At 38.7% G+C, this 23295-nt stretch overlaps 1 protein-coding gene across 6 annotated transcripts in view; it reads right to left on the minus strand.

The window, feature by feature from the left end:
* Vps13b (vacuolar protein sorting 13 homolog B) overlaps positions 1-23295 on the minus strand; it is a 757361-nt gene that overhangs the window by 24688 nt on the left and 709378 nt on the right. For all 6 annotated transcript variants that reach the window (XM_071602212.1, XM_071602213.1, XM_071602214.1 and 3 more), the window contains 5 exons: positions 21660-21806; positions 18893-19176; positions 16527-16654; positions 16116-16315; positions 793-911 (listed from right to left, as the gene is read on the minus strand). In XM_071602212.1, the coding sequence (XP_071458313.1) occupies positions 793-911; positions 16116-16315; positions 16527-16654; positions 18893-19176; positions 21660-21806 (878 nt within the window). The remainder of the gene's footprint in view (positions 1-792; positions 912-16115; positions 16316-16526; positions 16655-18892; positions 19177-21659; positions 21807-23295) is intronic.

The raw sequence follows: 23295 nt of genomic DNA on the forward strand, positions 1-23295 counted from the left end.
ATCAATCCTTTGCCTATTTCATGTTTTTAAAACCTGATGGCAACACTCAGGTCAAAACTGTGGCTCTAAGAGGTATATTTATTTATTTACTTGTGTGTGTTTTAAATGGATATCCTAAACACATTGAAAGAGAAAAAAGAAACAAACTGAAATAACTCTTGAATATATTATTTTACAAACATACCTTTACTCTAATGGTTAAAAAACTAGAAGAGGGGGCTGGGGTTGTGGCTCAGTGGTAGAGCACTCATCTAGCATGTGCGAGCCCCTGGGTTTGATCCTCAGTACCAATAAAAATAAACAAATGAAATAAAGGTATTGTGTCCAACTAAAAATAAATATTAAAAAAAAAACAACTAGAAGAGGGCAATATTGAACCTTATAACTGTATGGTTGTTCTTACTATTTTTTTTTTAATTTTAATTTGTGGTATATTTACATTTGATGTAGCTCTACTTGCTAAGGCTGATTACTAAGCCGTCATGTGAACATAGAAACGTTAACTTATATTTCACACTAACAATAATGGTATAATTCTGAGACACATGTCTCAGTTTGTAAATTAGTTTGTTATACTTATCACAGAAGAACTGGAAGGAGGACCCAAGAATGATATTGCTACCTATTATAGAGGCTGAGTGGTAATTACTATCTCTAACTTATAGATTACACAAAAATTAATCCAAAGTTTTCAGAGTATATGGGGATGAGAAAGAATGGTTAAATAACAGATTTACAACTTTATAAAGGGAAAGCTTACTGTTCTATTACTAGGAAAATTATGAGGTCTACCTGTTGGTGTTGGTTAAAATAGATCCTGCTTTTCCTTCTGGGGCCACAGTGATGAAGACTGTGCTACACTGATGGAAAACATCCACATACACATAGCCAAAGCCAGTGAGGAACACAACCTGCAAAAAAGAATATTCAGAATCTGATTAAAAAGAAGTAAGAACACTACTGAAATGGCTGACTTCAAATGTCTCAAATTCTGATTCAATACCACAAACACTTCCTGGTTATATTTTTTATATTCATGTGTACAGGCAATTCAGCTGACTTAAAATGAAAACAAAAATCAATTCCAGATTTTTCAATATCCAGCTGTAAGGATCACAGAAAAAAAAAATGACGGATGATGGGGCATGAGTGTCTTCATTCTCTGCTTCTTTGGATTTGGCAAATAACCCTGTATGAGCTGGAGTGCAGCCATGGGGCCAGCTTTGTGAACACATATGAATCTCTTTGGAAAAAACCCTGAGACTCTGGACTTGAAATGCAATGTGCAAAACATTTTCAGGCACGTGAGTGTTCACTTACTACTACAGGAGTGAGTGCCCACCTTCCTTGCTGGGCACAAACAGCATCCCTTAAGACACCAACAAGACAATTCATAACCCTGCCCCCTGAAGTACTCAAATAACTTGTAGAAAGAATTTTAGATAAGTCAATTTGTTTAGAGTCAAAATGAATTTTTCTATCATGAGAAGGTGGACCTAAAAAAAGTTCTATCTCAGAAGCCAGGTACCAGGCCAGCAGAACTGATGTCCTTTCAGCATTAAATACCAATGTTGCCTAAATGGATAAATATTTGAAAACAGAACAGCACTATGTGAAAAACAACTCCAAGGACATCATGTTCACAGCCAGTATTACCTGAGGGTTGGGGCAAGAACTTCTTTGTGCTTGGGAATGTTGGTTCTGATGATTTGCAATACCAATTTAGTTCAAGACTAGGCCATTTATGAATGTTAGGACAGCAAATAAAGGAAGAAAGACTGACAATTCCTGGATGAAGGAACAAAGCTAGTGCTTGCCTGACAAGTAATGAACCTATTCTAATTCTGCACACATGAAGCAATACTGGAGAGAGTATACACAAGACCACAGACTTACACTTGGAAGCAGAAACTTAGTATGCTCTTTACCTATTTGATTCTTGAGAATTCTGTATTCTAGTTACCATATCTCTTGCCCTAAGACATAATTCTTTGCTATCTTGCTTTCTTACTTCTTTATGAATTTAAGAGAGTGTATAAGGAAAAATTATACCCTTAATCTGATTCCATTTGTCAGTTTAACATTAAAATTTTTAACAGTGAGTGTGATGTTTGGAAGCAACTTCAGGGTGACTGGGCTTCTTTCTTGACTCCCTCAGAAATCCTGCCCATATTCAGCATCCAGGGGACCTGGATGTCATGTGGAGAGCCATCCTCACGCGTGACTGGGCGACTCCTGGTTTGGGTCTGAGGCTTCTGGCTGTGTCGGAACTTTCCTGGCCCTCTCCTGATGAAAGAACCCGTCCGTGTGGGGGTGTGACTGACCACTGACCCCGGGGGCCCAATCACTGACCCTGACCTTGGAGTGCGCCCCCCCCCTCAACCTTCATTTGATGGAATTCTCCCCTGAATTTCTTGTTCCCCAATAAAAGGCTACTCCCTGGCGTGCTCACTTTCTCTCTCTCCTGCTAGCCCTGAGTAATCCTTGCTGCCCTACAGATGGTTTGAGGTTGGAGCCAGAGAGGGGAGCCGTCTCGGACCTGGTCATAGAAAAAGGTAACTGAGTCTATGTGTTTTATTTCGATCTCTGCTAGCTAACTTTTATGCCAAGAACCTCATTAATGAAACCAATGCGCAGGCCGCATGGTGGAATTGGCGCCCAACGTGGGGCTGTGAGCAAATATTTTCTATCAGACTCTGTACAAAAGGCGAATTTGGACCATATGTCTCACATTCACTTTTTAGTTCCTTAATGGTTTTAAATGGGATTACAGCATGAACTCTAACTCTCTGATCTTGCTCATTAACTTGCTCAAAAACTGGAAAAAGTTGAAAACCGCTAGTATCCTCCCCATCTTCCTGTGCTTTCTTAATACCTCGCTGGAATGGGGTAAGAAAAGTCATTGTTAATCCAGCGTACCTGTTAAATTTTGTCCTTTTAGCAGGTATTGGCCGAATTCCAATAGCCTGGGCAGGCGGTGTTAAATGCAGCCTGTTAAGATTTCTCTGTAAGTCCTGAATTTCAACGTCTGATTCTTCTCCCTCAGACTGCGATTCATGGTCAGACTCTGCGCTGTCGCCATTTTGAAATTGGGCTTCTAAGCCATGTGGCTGAGAAGAACTCTGTGCCCCTCTAGGAATCTCTTCCGGATTCTCCTCTCCAGGAAGATCCTCTACCTCTTCCGGAGGGCTTTCTAGGATTTTGGAGGTTTCTTCTCTATGATATTCGTCCCTATAATCTCCCTGTGGGCTAGCCTGGTCTTGCAAGTTTAAGGTCACATTCCTAACTTTTGGTTTGGCCCCTAGCGTCTTTGTTTTTAAATGGCTTAAGGGAAAGGGAATTAACTTAGCCTCAGGCGGATTTTCCATTTGAATAGACTTAATCGCCCTCTGCATGCCTTTTAACAGGTCTTCAGGGGGCCACAAACTTTGGCCCATATACTCAAAAAGACAAACTTCTAGAGCTGTCCAAGTTTTCTGAATACTTTCTATGCCTCCAGGTAGTTCATTAGAAAGATAAACCTTTTGTAACTTTCTTCCTAATTTCTCCCAAGTAGATAAATTTGGAGACTCTTGTTCACAAAACCAAGGACAGTATTCACCTACAATCTTTAAGAATTGTAATAACTGAGCTTTCTTTATCTGTTTTCCTTTCTGATTAATTATACTGTCTAAAATAGTCAGATACATTTCCTTATCCGTAGAAGTTGAATTTCCCATTTTAATTAATTTAACGTCTCTTTCCTTCAATAGCTCCAGGTACTTTTGTGACTCTAAATTGTCACCACTTCCTTTATCTTATCTTTATAGCGCGCTCCCACTCAATCTAGCTAATCTAGAATGCCCCCCTTGTGGGCGCCAATTCCACCATGCGGCCTGTGCATTGGTTTCATTAATGAGGTTCTTGGCATAAAAGTTAGCTAGCAGAGATCGAAATAAAACACACAGACTCAGTTACCTTTTTCTATGACCAGGTCCGAGACGGCTCCCCTCTCTGGCTCCAACCTCGAACCACCCGTAGGGCAGCAAGGATTACTCAGGGCTAGCAGGAGAGAGAGAGAGAGCGAGCACGCCAGGAAGTAGCCTTTTATTGGGGAACAAGAAATTCAGGGGAGAATTCCATCCAATGAAGGTTGAGGGGGGGCCGCACTCCAAGGTCAGGGTCAGTGATTGGGCCCCCGGGGTCAGTGGTCAGTCACACCCCCACACGGACGGGTTTTCTCATCAGGAGAGGGCCGGGAAAGTTCTGACACAGCCAGAAGCCTCAGACCCAAACCGGGAGTCGCCCAGTCACGCGTGAGGATGGCTCTCCACAATGTCATTTCTGCCTCTTCCTTTTATTCCTCCCCTACAGCCCAGGTGTTATCAGATCTTCCAGCTCTGCCAGGCTACTGTTCTAACGTAAACCTTGTCTGCCATTCATCATTCCTGGTTCCTAGAATATGCTTTCCCCCATACAAGTCCTGTGTATCTTTCACATGCAGTTTAAAGAATTCCTATTCCATGAAGCACTTCTTTAATCTTTCTATTCCCTTCCTCAGTTTGACACCTGTACCTAAGTCTAAAAGCACTTAAACCATATTTATACTTGATCATGAATTTTATTGTTTGAATATTAGTTACTTGTTTTGTGTACCTGACTCAATCACTACATTATAAACTTCTTACAGCAAAATGAGTCAATTTGTTGTATCTATATTCTCCATAGACACATTTTCCAAATGCATTGTTTTCCAAAAATACCTGTTTTAAAATATTCTGTATCCTGAATTTCCTCTATTTGTTCTAGGTAAGAAATGAACTTGACTATGATAAAACTTGAAATTAAAATGGCTCAGCTCATGAATCTAAAACAAAATGGATACTCTTTGAGAAACATTCCTAATTATATAGTCATCCTTTTTAACATCATCTTCAGGCATTTAGAGTCATCTTCAGGTATTATGAAATGAGAACATGTACTGTTCTAAGATAATAAAGACAAGGCAAGTTGATGAATTCTGTTAACTGCTAGAGAGATTCAAAAGCAAGCAAATTAGCTTAAGCTTTTAAGGTATTTCTTTCTTCTGGCCAAAAACCTGGACTCTGGAGAGAGATTTTGCTGGGTGTTCCTTGTCCCCACAATGAAAATGGATGAAACAAACTTGAATCCATGGCTTCTCTCCTTGTCTCCTTTCCCATGTGGAGCAACAACTCACAACTTGAAGCCTTTGCATAGTGCAGCTGTAGTGATTAGGAAACTAGGTACCTAAGAGAAATTAGGCATATGTACCCTGACTCCGGAAATGTAAAGGAACTCTTTGCTTTGGTTTGATGGTTTGGTTATTCAATCATTTCACTTATTCCCTGACAAACACCTAAACAGTACCTACAAAGAATCAGTTACCAGAAAAGTCATATGCTTAGGTTGCTCAAGCCTAGGTGGCAAAAAAGCCAAGTGCATAGATAAGAAGATGAGAACTGCCAGCTCCAGGGCAGAGGTGCCTGCGGTGCTTCCCCCTCTTAGGCACTGATCATATGTGCTCCACAAAAGCAATAGTTTTATGTCCCTTTTCTTCAGTGCTTATACCAATGCCTGGTCCTTGGATGATTTGACTGGATATCTCTGAAGGTGGTTCCTGAGTTATGACTTCTAGTGGCCACCCATGTCCAGTTCCCTCCTCTTAAAGCCACAAAGCTGAATTGTACTCCCTGCCCTTGCTGTTTGGTTTGGCCATGTGACTAGTTTGGCCATTGTGCTAAAGGTAGCATTGTGCGTAGAAGAACGATCTGTCTCCTGCTGCTGCAAAGACTGAATAAAGATCAGTGAGAGGCCACTACCTATTACTGAAAATAGAGTTTCACTGGACAGAACTATGCTCAATTTGTTTATATACTGCTTCTATTTAATAAAAGAGCCGAGAAGTTGCAGTAGAGACTATATGGCCTGCAAAGCTTAAAGTACTGTCCAGTTGAAAAAAAATGCCTGCAGAATCCTGATCTGATAGTTGTGGTAGACTGTTACATAATCAATGAGTTGTACATCCCAGAATCTATGCCCTTGTGTAGCCCCTTCCTATACTGACATTGAGTTTGGCTCTGACTTTCTTTGGCTAACATGACATCAACAAAAGGGAAGCTTGAAAAAGCTTGTTTACTGGAATCTGCCTTCCTGATGCCATGTAAGGAAACTGGTCTAGTCTCTTCGTGGAGGAAAGACCACGTGGTGAGAAAGCTGCCCAGAGTTTGCAGCTGAGGTTCTCTCCCAAGCCCTGCAACTCCCCTTCTAAATGCAGCTGCACATGTGATCACAGGCTCACCCTGCAGGAAACTCAGTCAACTGCCAGAATCATTGTTTTTTTAAGCCAGTAGGTTTTGGGTTGACTTGTTACAATGTTGCAGATGCAAGATGATGGAATCTTTATCAACCTGGATCCCTGAGTGACCATGTAGAACAGAGCCCCTTTATGACAGATACTGGCATGTAGCATGACAAGAAGTAAACCCAGGATTACAACAGGCAATATGACCTACTTTATATACTAATGTAGATACTTGTAAATAGAAAAATGGTTCTAGTAAAAACCAAAAATATTGTGCCCTGGATTAGTGGTCAGGCATTAAAATTAGACATTTGAAAGCTACAAAAATAGGGATTCATTTTGAAATGTCCAAGCATCTAGGTAAAGCAGTTGCCTGAGGCTACTTGAGAGGTGGATCATAAACCTAATAAATTTGTAGCTCTAGAAGATGAGGTTCAGTAGTATATGTTTGCTGCTGTTGGCTTCCAGCAATGGAATCACAAAGAGATGAGCTCAGGACAGAAATGGCCAGGTTGCAAACAGAAATGAAAGAGAATAGAGAGAGTCTAGAAATTCTAGGCCTTGCAAAGTTAGAAAGGTTTTAAACCTGCTATGGTCTGAATGTGTTCCTTCTATATTAATATATGGAAATCCTAATCTCCCCACAGATGACACTATTAGGCAGGGATCAGTGCCCTTATAAAGGGGACCCATGAAAGCCTCTCCCTTCTACTATTGTGAGGTTACAGTGAGAAGATGGCTATCTATGAACCAGAAGTGAGGCCTCATCAGATACCTCATCAATCTGCATGTACCTTGATCTTGGGCTTCCAGAACATTGAGAAAAAAATTTTGTTGTTTATAAGCTATGCAGTCTATGGTATTTTGTCATACTAGCTCAAACAGATGAAGGGAAAACCCCAAACACAACAAATAAAATCAGAAAGCCCTTGAATGTGAAGGCATTAGGACTCATCACAAACATCACACTCACTGCTAAAAATTTTAATGTTAAACTGACAAATGGAATCAGATTAAGGGTATAATTTTTTTCCATAGAAGCTCTCTTAAATTCATAAAGAGGTAAGGAAGCAAGACAGCAAAGAATCAAGTCTTAGAAAGGACAAGAGATATGGTAACTAGAATACGGAATTCTCAAGAATCAAATAGATGAGGAGTATACTGAGTTTGTGAGAGATTACTATGGTCCAATACACTCATGAACCTAGATTGATAGAGACTGATAATGTGAGGCTGAAGACAAGCTTCACATGGCCCATGAAGATCCCTCCTAGAGAGTGGATCCAGGAACCTGAACAACAGTGGTAACAGTACTCTCAGGAGTAGAAATAAGGGGCTGGGGCTGTAGCTCAGTGGTACAGTGCCTGCCTAGCACGTGTGAGACACTGGGCTCAATCTTCAGCACCGCATAAAAATAAATAAAGGTATTATGTCCATCTACAACTAAAAAAAAATTTTTTTTTAAAAGAGTAGAAATAAGGGCTGTCAAAGAAGGTTTCTTGCTTCCAGGGTATAAACCCTACTCAGAAATGTACCTGGAAAAATTTCAGAATTGCTATTGGCAAGAGGCTTACATATGTCTCATTCTTCCTGGTTTCAAATTGAAGACGTTATTACTGTTTTCCTGTGCTATGAAACAGCAGGGCAAGGTAGATCAGTTCAGATGTCTGTAGATCAAAAAGAATCATATCTAGACTGAACATCTCTCAGAAGTACTGGACTTTAAGTGTGATGTAGTGACTGCCTATAATCTTGGAAGAATAGACATTTATTTGTTCGGTATGTGGGAAAAGAATGAACTAAGTGAATAATGGTCAAGAGGATTTGTTGTTGTTGTTGTTTTTCATTATCATGAAGCAACCTAGCCAGTCCTGAACCATGTTGTCATGTTTACTTTCATCACTTTTCGCTACTAGTATATGGGGCAGGGAAGGCTCTAGGCAATATATACTAACATACTTGCTGCCTTAACCACAAAACAGACCTGGGGAGTCTCTGAGCTTTGCTATTTGAATCTGTGTTAAAGAACTCTGATCAGTAAAGCTCTCTCTTACTTAACGTGGGTATAAGAATATCATTCAAGGCCTAGGTCCTGCCTTCCTCTTAGGACATCATCTTCCAATATAATCACAAAGAAGATACACTTAAATAAAACTTGTGCTTTACTATGTACTCAGTTAAAATTTTAAAAATCATTTTTAAAATGATTTTTAAAAATTTATATCTAAGACAATAAAAAAATTATACCAACTTAATTTTTTACTTAGTAAAATTTAATTTTACTAAGTAAAAATGTTATGCAGAGATAGAAAATAAAGGGAATATGGAATATGGAAAATATTTTTAAAAGTCTATTTTCCACCTTGCTGGCATTTTCCCCCCAATAGGCTATATGTGAAGATATAGGGATAATCAAAAGGGAGTTATAAAACTCTCAGCCAAGTTAAACTTAAACAATAATAAGTTATCCTGGTTATTAAAATCTTCAGTTTTCATGAATTCTCTCTTCAACTGGGCTCCAATTCCTATGATTGGTACATCTCACTGGGCTTCTTTCCTTTGCTTCCACTTGACTCATTCTGCCCCACCTCAAAGTTTTACTTCCTTTCTTAGAAAGTCTGAGAGTTTAGCCATCTCTCTCTCTTACCTCTAGCCTTTTCTAGCTACCTTTCCACAACCAAAATTGTTCATCCACCTGGTTTTGTAAAGATCATTTCCTCCCCACGTGGAATTCTACTTAGTCTTAAAAAGGATAAAAGATGATCATTTCCTCTCCTGCTTTTGCACCTTCAAGCTTTAGTGGCATAATACATGTGCTGTGAATTGATTTGTCTAAAATGATCTGAAGATACATTAACTAGGCATTTTTCTTGTTTAGCTGAGTTTTAGCTAAAACTTTTTTTCATTAAAAACAAACAATAACGACAAAACCCAAACTCTACCTCACAAAATAATTGTGAAGGAGTAAATTAAAACTCTACTACTTACATGTCCATGGAAGTAGTTTGTAAGAGGCAAACCATGTTTGCAACTAGGCAAACCATGATATGCAAGACTGCTTGACTTCTTAGTCTTTGAAGAAAGGGAACTAGAGATTTCCACGTATGCTAAGTAATTGACATGTGGTCTGTTTTAAATGGTCTGGAAGACTGGAGAGCCTTCTCGGAGCTGGACTCCATGTTTTAGGAATCTCTTTGGTAGCAGTTATGAACACAGACTTAAGGGTAGAGACATCCTTTAAGCTGCTATTCCTAAAATCTGAGATGAACCAAAGGCCTGAAAATGAGAGAAGGTACCAATTCCAGAGACATGTCTGAGTGACTGGATGTGTGAAGGAAGGAAGAAAAAGGAAGGCACTGGGATATAGTAGGGAGAAGTCAGGTTTAGAAGCCAGGCCATCCTGGGTTTGAATCCCAGGTTGAGTTACATTGTGCAAAAATCACCTCTAGGAGTTTCAGATAGCATCAAACTTTAAAGGGATGTAACAGGGACTGATGCAAATACTTTTAGAGTTCTTGAGAAAAAACAGCAATTCAGTACTAGTTTATATCAATATTACTTAAGGCTTTTGTACTGGCTTGTGATCTGGGAAATGATCATCTTGGTTTTAGACACATTGGTGTGAGGTGCTTGAAGATCAGTGGGTAGCTGAAACACAGATTTGCAGTTTAGGAGGACACAGATTTGGAGTTTAGGAGGGATATGAGGGAGATTTTATATATATGTAGGTCTGGGAGTGATGGGTGATAGATAGTAGCTAGACCTATGAGATGAATTATATCTTCCAGAAAGGAAAAGAAGGGAGATGAATTTCTAAGATGATTAAAGTAGAAAATGTTAGATAAGGATGAAAAGAAAAAAGTTGATATTCTGGATATAATTTTTTTCTCTGTATATTTTTTGAAAAACATTTTAGAGGAACCCCATTCTGGAGAATCTGTGGAGCAGTTGTGATTCAGCCAGAACAAACTATAAGCACACAAAAGACTCTAGACCCGGGGACTAGGCAGGCTTTCAGAAATGGGTGCCAACTTGCTGCTCTCTGTTCTGGCCTGGATGTGGCGGGTGGTAAAGGGAGGTGAGAGAAGTAAGAAAGAAATCAAAATACCTTCACTACAGATTTTCTAAATCAGAACCTCACTTGGATTGACAACCTTTTATTTTTTCTATATACAAATCCCTGGATGGAGGTAGATGTATCTCTGAAAACTACCACCTGTTACTGTAAGCATCTGTGCCTGGGTTCACCTCTGTGTGATGTTTACTTGATGGCTGATCACACTTTTGAGTACTGGTTCATCAAAGAACTTAGCAAAGTACCTCATGACATTCTTACAGATAAGATACTACACATTATAGTTTAAAAGTACTTTTAGGTGTATTTTCTAAAAACTGTGGGCTAGATGATGTAGTTTGGCGTGTTACTGGCTGACTGGAGGGAAGTCTCCAGTGATCCTCCACAGTATACTGCAGGCTTTGGACTTGTCCTGCTCAACATATTTACTGATGACTTGGATGAACATGGAGAATGCTTGCTCACCACATCTATAGCTGACCTAAAGCTACCATGGATACCTAATATGTTAGATGACAGCATTTCAATTTTTTTTAACGGTAATTTCAACAAGCTGGACTAGGCCAATAGCAACAAGACTTAATTTATTGGGGATAAATGTAAAGTCCTGTCATTGAGTTCAAAAAGTCAACTATATAGCAAGTCATACGATAAAGACTTGGGGGATGTGGTTGACCACAAGTTCAATAATAACAAACAGTCTGAACTTGTTAATAAAAAGTGAACTCAATCTTCTACTTTATTAATGGAAGCACAGGGAGGTAATAGCTGGTTAGACCACATTTGGAATACTGCATGTAATTCCAGCTGCCAGATTTTTAAGAGGGAACATAACACACTGGTGTGTTCAGACAAGGGTAACTGGTGATGGGTCTGGAAATCACATTTCCTAAAGGAGTGACTCAAGGAACCAGAAATGTTTGGCCTGGATAAGGGAACACTTAGAGAAGATGTTGAAGCCTCCCTCAAAAAATTACTGTGTGGCTGTACTGAAACAACCCTAGAGGGCAAAACAAGGATGAATGAGTGGATGCTATTGAGGGAGTTTTCAGTTGGATTAGGAAGAAAGTTTCTTATAGCCAACACTGGACGAAGCCATGACTATGACAATGGGACCTTCTAAAACGTCATGCAGGCACTCTTGCACTAGGTAAAGGGGTAATTAGAAAGTGTTCTTTAACCTGTGCTTTGATGAGCTTTCAGGTAGCAGTATCTTCAGTCAGCAGGACTAGAGAGGACGGCCAGTGGTGACCTCAGTTTGGTGTAGAAAAGAAACAGCTTCGGGAGATCCATGAGCAGAGCCAGGTGCCAGCCTGATCCTGCTCAGCTATGTTACCTTGCTGATTATTCTTTAAACCTCAAACCTCTCATCGGTAAATAAACATAAACATTATTGTCCTTTACAGGATGTATTTAGTTAAGTCCTTAAAGGTAGGGATAATGCCTTATTTAAAGCAAAGGGTTTGGTACTTGATAGACCCTCAATAAAATTTTTTGAACAAATGACAGAATACGGACTGTGTGGGAGAGCACTTGAATGGCAGAGAACCATATAAACACAAACTGTCACTCTCTGACATTTCCCCTCTCAAACATAAACAATTTGAGACTAGCAGTGACCCTGACCCCACTAAATACTTCCCTTAAGAGCTAAAGATCATGAGAATTCACTTGATCCTTTTAGGATCAAGGAAATTCACCTGCAAAGGGATAATTTGGAAGGGAGGTGGTTTTCAGACTGAGCATTCTACTTTGCTCATTCTTCAGTGGCACATAAAATACTTTTCAGAAGTTCATGCCTGCATATCCTTGAAGGCATAGATGAAAAGTCCCTCACCCAGAGACATTCCCTGGCTTCTCAAACTGGCCTGTTGCGCTGTCTTATAGCACACTTATTCCCTTCCTTCATTGCTCCCATCAGAGTTTATGATAATACAACACTCCATGTGATTGGTTGCTTATTATTTACGTTTTCCACACATAAATTCCCTGGGGCAAGAGCTGTGTTTTGTTTTTGTTCAGTGCATTTTGTGTAGTCCCAGTACCAAATTTAATGCCTGGCTAATATTAGAATCTCAGTAACTATTTGTTGATTGAATGAATGAAGCAAGGTTTACAATATTTTTGTTAAGTGGAAACTTCTATTGCTTTCTTTGTACCTTGTTTTGGTTTTTCAAAGTAATGTTTCCTAACTTTTGTCAAAAATAATGTTTCTATTAGAAGTTGAAATTGCATGCACTATGATAGGATTTTAACCTATTTTGCTGATAGGATCTGTACAATTGATCAGTACAAATTTATTTCTTATGCCTTTATTTGTCAAGAACCTAGAGGTTTCTCTTCCTAAGTCAGGCTACCACCTGCTGTCACATGGTAATCAGTTGTTACTTTTGGGCCTCTGGCTGAACATCCACGAGATGTCTTCTAACCAGGTGCGAGATCCAAGGACACAACTCCCGAAAGCCCATACCAACTTTATAATCTAGATTTTGTGGCCTGCCTGTTATGAGATCTTCTTTGATAACTCTTGATACAAAGAATGCTTGTTTGTGAAATTATAAACCTTTTTGTGTATATTCTTTCATATACTGCATTTAAAATTATATGAGATTGTCTTATTTACAAAACTGAGCCCAGGGACCTATGTAGGACTAAAAAAAACCCAATGCAGTTTTTTTCCTTGAGGCATAATGGAGATCTTTTGGTGTTTTAATTGTGCTTGTTTAGGCCAGCTTTGAAACTCATATCCCTTCTCTCAGATCAAGGGCTGAGGGGAGGTTCCTAGAAGACAAACCCACCCGTCCCCAAAACTGCTCTTTCATCAGGGACAGAGTTACCTCTCTCCCTAGTGATTTATATGCCTGGGGGTATTACAGAAAGAATGTTGGTGAGGGTCTGAAACATGTCTTTCTCCAGAGGAGGAAGTGCACCATGGTCTGTAGGACATATGGCATATAGCTCCTAAAAGATTAATGGGAACCTGAGACTTTGCTGGGTCCTCTGACCATGAATGATCAGGGTGTTGGAAGGAGTGCCTCCCCTGAGCTTTGAAGTATCCCTGACTACAAAGGTGTGAGGAACTTTAGAGTGAATAGGAGTCCCCAAAATAGTTTGGCAGACATATGCCTATTGTAAAGAATTCCTGAGACACATATAAGCAAGATTTCAAAACTCTTCAAACCAATGATGGGGAATTTAGGAACCCTTGAGAAGCTTACAGTGTTCATTTTGTAAATTAACAAGACTGGGCACATCTCCAGGGGCTGCAGGGACTCCACAGATTTTCGACGTTTGTCAAATAAGCACGGCTGATGGAAAGCACACCCCTGGCTGCTATAAGTGCAGGTGTCCAGTGTGAGTGCAGTCCTGCCAGCTGCTCATTCATTCTTTTGTCTATCTTTGGCCAGATCCTTCATCTGTTTCCACGGCTACTGCTTTCCCCAGACCCCTTCTTCTTTCCCTCTCTTGGCAGATCATTCACTCCACACTTCACAAATAAACTTGAGGCACTGAGAACCAATTCAACTAATTTCCTGGCCTCATCCCTCCACATGTTTCTATCTACACCTGTGCTCATTCTCACCCCTTTGCCCCATTGGAGAAACAAGTGGTCTTTCTATTCAAGCTCAAATACTTTGCCTGTGCCTTGGACTTATGTCTCTGGGCACATTTTGCTCATATTTTCCAACCTCCTTGCTGGGCTTGTCTCCCACAGTATGTAGCATTTCCTCCCCACTGATCTCATTTTCTTATGGCCACGCTCCTTGAGAGAACAACACTCACCTGCTCTTCTAACTCCCTTGCTTCTACTTACTCCTGAACTTACAATTTCTTATCATTATCTTGATTGGCATCCTTCCGGGATTTTCCATCCTGTCACAGTTCTCCTCTGGACATTTCCTGTCACTCCACCCAGGTTCTCTTCCTGCCACTTGTCTCCTTTCCCTCCTTTCTTTTGCTGCTCTATACTTGCAGTTGGAGTTTTCCCAGGTCATACCTGGGACCCTTTTGGCCTCCTTCACCTAATCTCATTTTCTTATTCAGTTCATTCATTCAGACATTCATTTATTTCATTAATTTTTATTAAGATCTTCCTGTGTTGTCAGATACTCTACTGTGGTCTAGGAAAGAATAAAGTATGCACCTAACTGCCAGGAATCTTGATGCAGTAGGAAATCATTTAAAGAAATAAGTGCAGGGCTGGGGTTGTGGCTCAGTGGTAGAGTGTTTGCCTAGCACATGTGAGGCACTGAGTTTGATCCTCAGCACCACATAAAAATAAAATAAAAGACACTGTGTCCACCTAAAACAAACAAACAAAAAATAAATATTAAAAAAAAGATAGAAGTGCAACTAAATGCTATAGATGTTATAGGAGAATATAGAGGGGTCCAGAGGGTGAGGAAGAAGACTGCACAGAGCCTTTGGGAGAATCTTAAGAGATGAGAAAGAATGTGCCTTCAGGGCTGGGCAAGAGGAATTAAGGAATTCCAAGTAAAGAAGTAGCACATGTGGCACAGTGTTTCAGAGCATGGACTTTGGAGCCAGGAGATCTGGATGAAATCCCAGGTCCTCATCTTGAAGGAATGGGAATTAGAATGTGCTGCTTTTAGAGGTCTTATTTTCTATTTCTGCAACAAGACCTAACATGTATGGCTGCTGTAAAGTTTAGATAACAGCAAAAGTGCTTATTAGCACGATGCTTGTCACAGAGTATGTGATTATTAAATAATAACCACTATTACTATAAATATAATTATAACTTTAATATGTGTTTTATAACCATTACAGGAGGATCTACTTCATAAGACCAAATGAACTAAAATAAATGTGAAAGAACTTTAAAAAAAGTATAATGCAAAATTATTCAGTCATAAAAAGGAATGAAGTTCTTGTACATGCTAAAATATGAATGAGCTTTTAAGAAAACAAGTTAAGGGAAATAAACCACATACAGAAGGACAAATAGTTTATGATTCCCCTTAGTTATGAGGTACTTATAGCAGGCAAATTCATAGAGACAAGAAAGAAGAACAGAGGTTCTAGGAGTTGGGGAAGGAGGCATGAGGAGTTACTATTGAATGGGCACAGAGTTTGATTGAAATGATGAAAAAGTTTTAGAAATAGACAGTGATGATGCTTGTACAACATGGTAAATGTATTTAACGGTACTGAATTGCACACTTAACAAACAGTAGGTTTCAAGTACAGCAGAAAAGGAAGTAACAAATTCATGTGCTATTTTCAACAAAAAAATACCAGTAACATTCAGAGTAAGACAAACAAATCAGGACATCTTACCCACTCAGGTTTTTAAAAACTATACTTATATTTGCAGAGTTTTACTAGTATGAAAAATGTATGTTTTTAAATTGGTAAATTTTCAAAAAAGGGAATTAATTTAGGTTGGTATTTTGATCATCCTAAAATCTGGATAATGAATTTACTTCTAAATAAAGAAGTCTAATAATTGTGCCTCATTTTTGACCTGTGGTAGATTCAAGATGACTTGATTTTTTCTAGGTGCTCCCCCTGGTAAATAGTTGCATAGTAAACTTTACAGATACATATTTGTATTGAAGAATTTAAGTCTGTGGGGATATAAAAATGGATACACAAGTACCCTTACACAGAGACAAGTTTAGCATTTAGAAAGCTGCATTTAAAATAAAGAACCAATAAGGACTCAGAAAGGGAAAGTTTCCCTTGGGCCTGGGCAGGAACACATGGCTCACTGACCTGCGTCCCCTGACTGTTGATGTCAACAGCATCACTCCACTCAGTAGTTATTTCATCTGGCAACTCTACTCTCAAACAAAGGCTAGGAAGTAAGTCTTTGGTCTTGCAGTCTGGATAACTGGAAATCTGATGATAGAGCTCATGATGAACTGAACTCTCAGAAGGAATTTTTCTGCAATAAACCTCAAATTTTGGGATGTCTGAAATAAAAAAAAAAGGCATACGCAGACTTAGATATGAATGATAAAGACTTAGGGATATTAAACATAATGTTGTAAAATAAATTTCTTAAGAAGTTTACAATAATTTTATTTAAACATTCTTTAAAGAATACATGTACTACTAAATAAAAGAAAAATAAACCTCCTGAAAGAAAATTTTATTCTTTAAAGTCTGTTCTATAAAATATACCTTTAATGTTTTCCTTTATAAGCACTGCTACTGGGCATCTGTTGTGGAGAATGACTCGAGGACTAGGGTCTTCTGAGAGGGTTAAATAAGTCACTCCAAAGTGTTCTTGATATGTCAATGCTATAGCCCTAAAACAGAATCAAATCAAATGACAGAGATGGTTTAGAAAAAAGTGCAAGTTTTCTCTCCTGGTCATGTTTACTTGGATTAGCAATATTCCAAACTCTAAAATGCCTTCTCTTTTATACCTTGGGGAGATTTTTCCAGAAAAATGAAGCCATCCCTTCATTTAATAGCTGTCATACATGAACTGTATATTTACTGATTTTTAAAAGGTAACATATTTATTATAAGATATCCAAAAAATAAGAGAAATTATTTAAAAGATTAAAAACCCTAACTCTACCACTCAGCGAGAACTATAGCTAACTCTGTGCTCACCTTGTCCCCGGCTCTTTTGTCCTCTATGCATATGTACCTTAAACTTCTCAGACAAGGTACCGTCTTCTCCAAAAGTGCTCAGTGAATTCTGGTAAAGGAAGAGCTGATCTACTTTAAGGACTACTTCAGAATGTGGATGCCTGTCCATTTCCATTCTAACAGCAAGCAAACAATGTTTGTTGTCAATTTTTACAAGATGGTCAGACTTTACAGGATCTACATTTTGACCACCAGGAGCAAAGGTGTATTGATAGGAGTTAGAAAAACAGCTGCCTGAGCACAGGTTGCCCTCTGTGTTAAAGAGAGAAACTCTCCTATTGTACTACAGCCTACCAAATGATATTTTATATCAAATCAGGAAAAAGATTCTCTCTGAAGTCTGAATTACATACACTGTTAGAATTAATCACAGAAATTAGTTAATTTGCTGAATGTGGTTCTTTGTTTATGCTGATTAAAATGGGTTAAGAGCACATTAAACAATTTCCTGTTTGCCATCTATTCTATTTGCCAATGTGAGTCCTTCCCAAAGATTATATTAGTTTAAGATGCCAAAGTGAACTGTGCATTAGCATTTGGTGAAAGATATACCATCAAATATGTACTACAGAGTGAGGGAGGGAAAGAGATGAGGAGATGGGGAGATGAGCAGAAAGTACATTCCTTTTCAGAGTGAAGTTCTTAGATAAACAGGAAAGATCTTTTCTTAGACTAATTTTGAAAGAACTGGGAAAACCAATCTCAAGACAGTTCTTTTGAAAGCTATGAAAGTTAGGGGCCAGGCTAAAGTATAGTCCTTTTTAACTATTTAGATTTAATATTTATATATAAGATTAATTTATACTATAATTCTTAGAATTTAAGCTTCATTTACAAATGAAGTTTTGCTTTCAAATTTTGTCTTTTACTGTAAAAATAAGATTTGTTTTATAGACAGAAGGTTGCATACCTTTCAAAAATACTTCCTTAAATTCAACATGCTTAATATTATCCATAACCATATATAAATTAGAGTAACCCCTCTTTGCAGGGTTAAGGCTGAAAATATTTATAAACTCAGGTATGTTTGTGAACATTGTGACGGAAAAAAGGATGTGGGTGTGGAATAGGGCCTTACCACTATGGACAACTCCAGTTAAGCTGTTATCTTTTAAAATATTACTATTAAATCTTTGTATATATCAAAAAAGTTAGGATGGCTGAAGTCCAAAACTCTATAAATTCATAATCATGAGCATAAGGTACCTCCCATAAGGTCACAATATGTTTTCTTTTGTAGCTGTTACATATACCATAAATAAGTTATTCCTGACATCTGTAGAAAGGATGGATTGCATGCAAAACAACCACAAAATAGAAGTCTAGTATGAAGAAAGCATTACATGTCTCTGCCTTGATTCTGTCCTGTTATTTGCATAATTGGTAATCAGTAATTGGAGCAACTTGTGTACAGGAACAACCACAGCAGAGAGTCTTCTGTGGCTTGTGTTAATCTAAGTTCTCTCACTAGATCAATTTTTGTGAAAAATTCTATTTTGAAGTAAAATTACAATATTAGAAAAGAAAAAGCTTTCTCAACTTGACTTTCTTATATTTTAGCCTTAATTTCTCACCATTTTACAGAGGCTAAGAACTCCTAAAAGAGGGTAATCTTTTTCATTACAACATATTGCTACTATCCATGGTACAAATAATATCATTTCCTCCAATATAAGATGCATACACCCCTCAAAACATCTCATAAGCATTACACTGGGACAACCCATTATATGATCACAACATTTGAGCAACATATTTGATGTCTAGAAGTCATTAAAGATAAAATTTAGTCTTACATATATGGAGCATTGCACCTATTCTCTTTGCATCTCCAGGAACAGTGACACTGACAGGCAAAGAAGGGCATTCACATATATGTAAAATACCTGGTACAGAATCCATTTTCCCTAGAATTCCCAAGGGGCACTGCCACACTCTGTCGGGGAAACTCTTGTTTAACTAGAGCTGGCAGGCTCCAACACTGTGAGCTGTCGGCACCTGTGGCAGGAGAAAAGCCCAGCAAAATCTTTTTCTGAAGCAAGGATGTGTCCAATACTGATGGCCCAACATCAGGCATTAAATCCCAGCAAGGAAGGGAGCTGGATTTTATAGCCGGCTGCTCTCCACCTGGGCAAATGCTGAAAGTAGCACTGTCCGGAATGTGAAAATACTGGAAAAAGACAATACAGAGAGGGCACACTTACTACAACAATGCAGCCAAGTTAAGTTTTAAAAGCATAGATTCTAAGAAACCATAACCGTGTATTCAAGTTGGCAATGTGGGAATATCAGCACAAGAAAGCCCTAATGAAACAGTGAAAGCAGTGGAAGCAGGGTCTGCTTTGCTGCACATGATAGAGTTGGGGTGATTTAAAAAGATGATGCATAGTTCTTTCTCCCAGGTATTGCAAAAATCCCCATGATACTGGCGTAGAAATGTCATGTGCTGGGGAGGGAGTCCCCTTGGACAGATAGGTATGGCTACACTGAAATGGTGTGGTGTGGTGGCAGATATTAGGAAAACAGATCTGAATAACATTCAGAACAGGAAACTGGGAGTTCAGAAGACAAATTTTATGTAATGCTCATCCTGAGGGAGGAGCAAACTCTGATTGAATTTTACACTGTTTCTGGCATTAGAGTTGCTGAATTTTAGACTTCAAAAGGACCTCAAGGGATAATAATATATTTCAATAATATATAATAAATAATATATTTGAATTTCCTATTTCACAGCTAAGGAAGCTGTTTGTTTTTGTTTTGTTTTGTTTTGGTAATGGGGATTGAATCCAGGGATGCTTAACCAAATCCCCAGCCATTTTATTTTGAGATGGGGTCTTGCTAAGTTGCTTAGGGCCTTGTTAAATTGCTGAGACTGGCTTTGAATTTACAATTCTTCTGCTTGAGCCTCCTCAGCCACTGGGATTACAAGTGTAAGCCACTGCGTCCAGTAGGAAGCTGCTTTTGACTGAGCTGATGACTTATCTGTCCAATAGCACAAAGCCAGGAAGTGACACAGCCCTGCCAGAAGCCAAGTTTCCTGCTTCCAGTCTGGGTTTTCCCACTGTTCCACACTCTCTAAGAGACCAGGGATTACCATGCCTCTTGAAAAATCCTAGACCTGTCTGAAGCAGAGTCATTGTTGGAAAAGGGGACACTTCTCAGCTATAGGGGCAAATTGAGTCTTTCTCTTCTTCCAGGAAGCCAAGGCAAATGGGGAGTCCTGGGTGATGTTGATGCTGCAGATGCTGCTGGCTACAGTCATTTACTGAGCACCTATCCCTTTTATTTACATTAATTTATTTAATCCTCATAAAACCTACAAGGAATACAAAATGATGCCCATTTTAAAGTTGAGGAAATGCAGGCTGGGGCTGTGGTTCAGTGGTAGAGCACTTGTCTAGCATGTGTGAGGCACTGGATTCAATCCTCAGCACCACATAAAAATAAATAAAATAAAAGTATTGTGTCCATCTACAAATAAAAGTATTTAAAAAAAATGAGGAAATGTCATCTGGCCCAAAGTCTTGGGAAGCCCTAGAGTGAGAAGTAGGACAATTACCTAGATGAAGGCTAATTATCTTGTCAAAGCAAATGTTGTTGACCTCTATTCTTTTTTCTTAATATTTATTTTTTTAGTTGTAGTTGGACACAATACCTTTATTTTATTCATTTATTTTTATGTGGTGCTGAGGATCGAACCTAGGGTCCTGCATGTGCCAGGTGAGCGCTCTACCACTGAGCTACAACCCCAGCCCCTTGACCTCTCTTCTTAACTGGACAATAACTGGGTACTTCTGGCCACCTATTTATTTTTATCAATGAACTAGGATGAAATTGTATTGTTCCACTTTTTGTAAATACCACAATACACTGTCAACTAAAAACAAGTGTACTATTTTATCCTAATCGATCCTTCTAATACAATTTTTAGGAACAGAAAGTAAGGGGTAATAATAACTGCAAACAAAGGTAAAGAAAGATAATGCTTTTTTATATGATAGTTTCATTAACATAAAATAGCTGCATACTACTTGGCATACTCTAAGTTTTTTTTTTTTTTTTAATTTCTCCTTACTTTCTTTTTCATTGAACAAAGAGCCAAGTCAAAAACTCCTCTCAACATTCCCAGATGTATTTTCTATGTGTTTTGCCATTGAGATGTTAACATAAACAAGCTGGTACATTTTCACATTCACTCTTTGTGTGAACACAAAGCTCATTGCCCCAGATCTGTGGCTCGGTTCGGTTCTCGCCCTCCGTCCACACCAGCAACTCAAACCAGTTCCTCAGCTGCTGCAGCCTGCGGGACAGATGTGTTGTTTTTTTTTTTTTAATGCAACTCAGAGCTGGTCCTCAGGCCCACTGCTTTACCAGTGGGGGTTCATTGAACCTGTGAGAGGACCATGCTGGAACCTCTGAGCAGATGGAGTGCAGGCAGAACTAATCCAGCAGTGTCAAGATCTGTTGTTTTTTTGGATTTCTGCCCATTAATTACAGAGCAACCATGGCTTTAATTACAGCCAAATAAGTGGATTTCTCTTTACCTATATTCAGTGCTAGCCTTCTTTGCCCTAGGCTATAAAAAGTTGATCCTATTTGTTGTTAATTCATCAAAACATAGACAAAACCATTATGTTATGAATTGCTTACCTCTTTTCCAGAATGGGGTTTGGAGACAGATAACTGTGGTTTATAAAATATCTGATACGGTGTGTTATTGATTACTGTAGTCTTGTCTTCAATCTGAATAATCTGTATACCTTGCTGTACCATAGAAGAAATGCAGAACTGACACAACTGTAAGATAATCGAGGAAAGGGCAATTTTTACAACATTATAAGGCATATGATTATTCTTTTTTTTTTAAATATTTATTTCTTTTAGTTATTGGCGGACACAACATCTTTGTTTGTATGTGGTGCTGAGGATCGAACCCGGGCCGCACGCATGCCAGGCGAGCGCGCTACCGCTTGTGCCACATCCCCAGCCCCAAGTATGATTATTCTTTAAAGGTTATTTATCTATTGCTTTGCCCACGATAGTACTAGTTTACCTTTTTCCAGAGTACTTAATAGCATCCTTTCAGTCTCCAAAATGCCCTGGCCAATACAAGGCAAGAGTTGACAGCAAAGTACTTTAGCAAGCCAGTTACTTGTGCTACTGTTGTACGGTATAGACAAGAGATTTGTTTTCAGATTATTTCACAGATTACTTCATACAATATTTATAAAGCACTTATACATAAACAAATTCCTACTCATCTTACTCAACAGGATTCAATTCAGCAACCCTTCTCCTCACAAGTACCACAGCAGTGACCTCACAGAGTGCCTTTAAAAGTGACAATGAAGTGACTTTAAAAGTGACAATGAAGATGAAGGAAACAATATGACAGACCTTCATGTATTGCTATATCATGCACCCCACCTGTTTTAAGTAATTTATGAATATTAATTCACAAATTCCTACATATAGTAACAATATAGGGTGATTTCTATTATCCCCATTTTACAGAAGATGAAAGTAAGATGCAGAGGTTCAGCATTTGTCAAGGTCTGGCTGGGCTGGAACCTACATGGTCTGGCTCTGCAGTGCTGCTCCTCACCAATATGTGCACTGTTCTCCTTGCACTCCTGCATCCCATGTGGAACTGATGCTTGGAGGGATACCTGCCTAAGGATAGCTGTCCAGTAAGTGGCAATCTCAGAGCAGCAGTCCTCAGAGGGTGGCTAGAGCTTATATGGAGGATCTCCAGAAAGGGGTATTAAGTTCAAAACTAAATTTATAATAATACTGACATTATATTTTTCTTTTCACTTTACTTTCCTCATGAGCATATGGTGGAATTTCCCTGAGGCTATTATGACATACCATGTCACAACTCTGATGGCTAATGGAATATGTTTAAATTCTTGTGTTTAAAAAATTTCTCTTAATTTACAATCTGGTAAAATCTGATAGAACCCATAGAAACAAAAGGTCTTTGCGGGGGTCCCCAACAATTTTTAAGCATATAAAGGAATCCTGAGACTGAAATGTTTGAGAGTTATTACTAAGAATAATTGAACATCACTATATATTCCAATAGTTAGTTCATTCATTCATTCATTTGCAAGTATTTATTTAGCACTTGCTGTGGCTACTTTGTGAGGTGCTAGAGGTATTGGGTGTTTGCCTATATTGTGTAACATTTTTTTCCAGGTTTTGATGGCAGTTCTCAACTTACAACTATTCAACTTTGGGTGATTCATGCTTACAGCTCTTTGCCATTTACACCCATGTTACA

The sequence above is a fragment of the Marmota flaviventris genome, chromosome 15 (genome assembly GCF_047511675.1).
Source record: "Marmota flaviventris isolate mMarFla1 chromosome 15, mMarFla1.hap1, whole genome shotgun sequence".
Lineage (NCBI taxonomy): Eukaryota > Metazoa > Chordata > Mammalia > Rodentia > Sciuridae > Marmota > Marmota flaviventris.